At 63.6% G+C, this 1,878-nt stretch overlaps 1 protein-coding gene across 1 annotated transcript in view; it reads left to right on the top strand.

Moving 5' to 3' along the window:
- The first annotated feature begins 896 nt into the window (after nucleotides 1-896).
- LOC102895134 (RIMS-binding protein 3A) overlaps nucleotides 897-1,878 on the top strand; it is a 5,541-nt gene continuing 4,559 nt past the window's right edge. The window contains exon 1 of the mRNA XM_006908722.3: nucleotides 897-1,863. Within this exon, the coding sequence (XP_006908784.1) occupies nucleotides 897-1,863 (967 nt within the window). The remainder of the gene's footprint in view (nucleotides 1,864-1,878) is intronic.

Here is a 1,878-nt window from a genome sequence, read left to right as displayed (position 1 = left end):
CTCACAGCTGTGACCTGAGATTGGGCAAATATAGCCAGAATGCTCAAAGACTCTGGAGGCATAATTTTGCAGGTTTGAATTTCCATTCAATTACTTCTGGGCTGTGTGACCACGGAGATGTCAGTATCTCTCAGAGCATCCTTGCAGGATGATTCAGGGCTTTGGTCCCTGAAGAAGCCCTACTTCCATGTCTCAGTTGGCACCATGCCCAGGCTATGGGCTCAGAACTTCCCATCTTTAAAATGGGCATAGGAGGTTTAAATAGATAATGGCATGCAAGTGCTTAGCACCACAGGGGGCCTTGGAAGGGTAGGCCCTGTGGAGGTGCAGGAACCAGAGGTACCTTCCCCTAGCTGAGGGCCAAGTTTGGGCATATCCTGTCGCAATGTTCAGCCACCTAGGCGAAATATACTACCTGAACTCGTGGCAAGGCCAGGCTGGGTCTGCTCACACCTCATCTGTGATCTTGACCCACACAGCGAGCCCCTTTCTCTAGGCCCAGAGGAGTAGCCTGGCTTCCCATCAGCCCATTGGCCTAAAAGGGATTGGAGAGAGCCTGGGAAGGTATCAGGGTGGGTCGCAAGGGACATGGTGCCAAAAACAGGGAACAGCCTGGGGTCAGAAAGACCCCTGGGCATCCTAGGAAGGACATGGGCTGGACTGAATAGGGGTGTTGAGAGCCCAGCCCTGGCGTAAGCAGCCTCATGAGGATCTAGGGCTGGTGCACCCACAGCACGGGGTGGAAGAACATGCCCAGGGGCGGAAGTGGCACGTGGAGACCACCAGGGACGCCGGAAGGGGCGCGCGGGGCGGTTGGCCTTGGCCGGGTAGGCGGCCGTTGACGAGCAGCGGCCTGGGCCAGGCAATGTCAGGCGTCTGGCCGGGCCGTGGCCACCATGACCAAGGACTCGCCCAACCCTTCGGGTGGCAGCCGCGTGACACCCAAGAAGCCAGCTAGTCCAGGCGCGGCGGCGGCGGTGCTAGAGGAGCAGAGACGGGAGCTGGAGAAGTTGCGGGCGGAGCTGGAGGCGGAGCGGGCTCGCGGGCTGGCGGAGCGGCGGCGCTTCGCGGCCCAGGCGCGCCAGCTGCGGGAGACTGCTGAGCGGGAGCGGCAGCAGCTGGTTGACCATCTGCGCTCCAAATGGGAGGCACAACGCTGTCGGGAGCTGCGGCAGCTGCAGGAGAAGGTGCTGCGGGAACGCGAGGCCGAGATCCGGCAGCTGCTGCGTTGGAAGGAGGCCGAGATGCGGCAGCTACAGCAGCTGCTGCACCGCGAGCGTGATGGCGTCGTGCGCCAGGCCCGGGAGCTGCAGCGCCAGCTGGCCGAGGAACTGGTGAACCGAGGCTATTGCGGCCGCGCGGGGGCGCCCGAAGTCGCCGCCGCGCAGTGCCGCTGTCGCCTGCAGGAAGTGCTGGCGCAACTTCGCTGGGAAACAGACGGCGAGCAGGCCTCCCGCATCCGCCACCTACAGGAGGCGCTCGACGTAGAGCGCCAGCTCTTCCTCAAGTACATCCTGGAGCACTTCCGCTGGCACCCGGCTTTGTCCCGGTCCCCCGACCCCCAGGCTGTGCAATTTTCGGAAGTGCCGCACCCCGACACCGCCTGCAACTCTCGCCGCCTCCCAAAGTCCGCCTGTCGACTCGAATCCCTTGGCAGCCTGAGCGCCGGCGTCCGCGTGCGCTCCCGCTCCCTTGATCTGGTGCCCACGGCGTGCTCCAACTCCCCAGGCAGCCTGCTCCCTACGCGCGCCAGCTCCCTTGATTCCTTGGCACCAGCGCGTTCCCGCTCGCTCGACAGCACCCTGAGTCGCCCAAAGGCTCCTGAATCCGAGGAGCGGGCCTCCTCCTCTCCAGACACGTCCATCCTGCCCCGAGCCC

This window comes from Pteropus alecto, unplaced genomic scaffold, assembly GCF_000325575.1.
Source record: "Pteropus alecto unplaced genomic scaffold, ASM32557v1 scaffold113, whole genome shotgun sequence".
Taxonomy (NCBI): domain Eukaryota; kingdom Metazoa; phylum Chordata; class Mammalia; order Chiroptera; family Pteropodidae; genus Pteropus; species Pteropus alecto.
The sequence above is the reverse complement of the archived record's forward strand: the minus strand, read 5'-3'. Positions and strand labels throughout refer to the sequence as shown.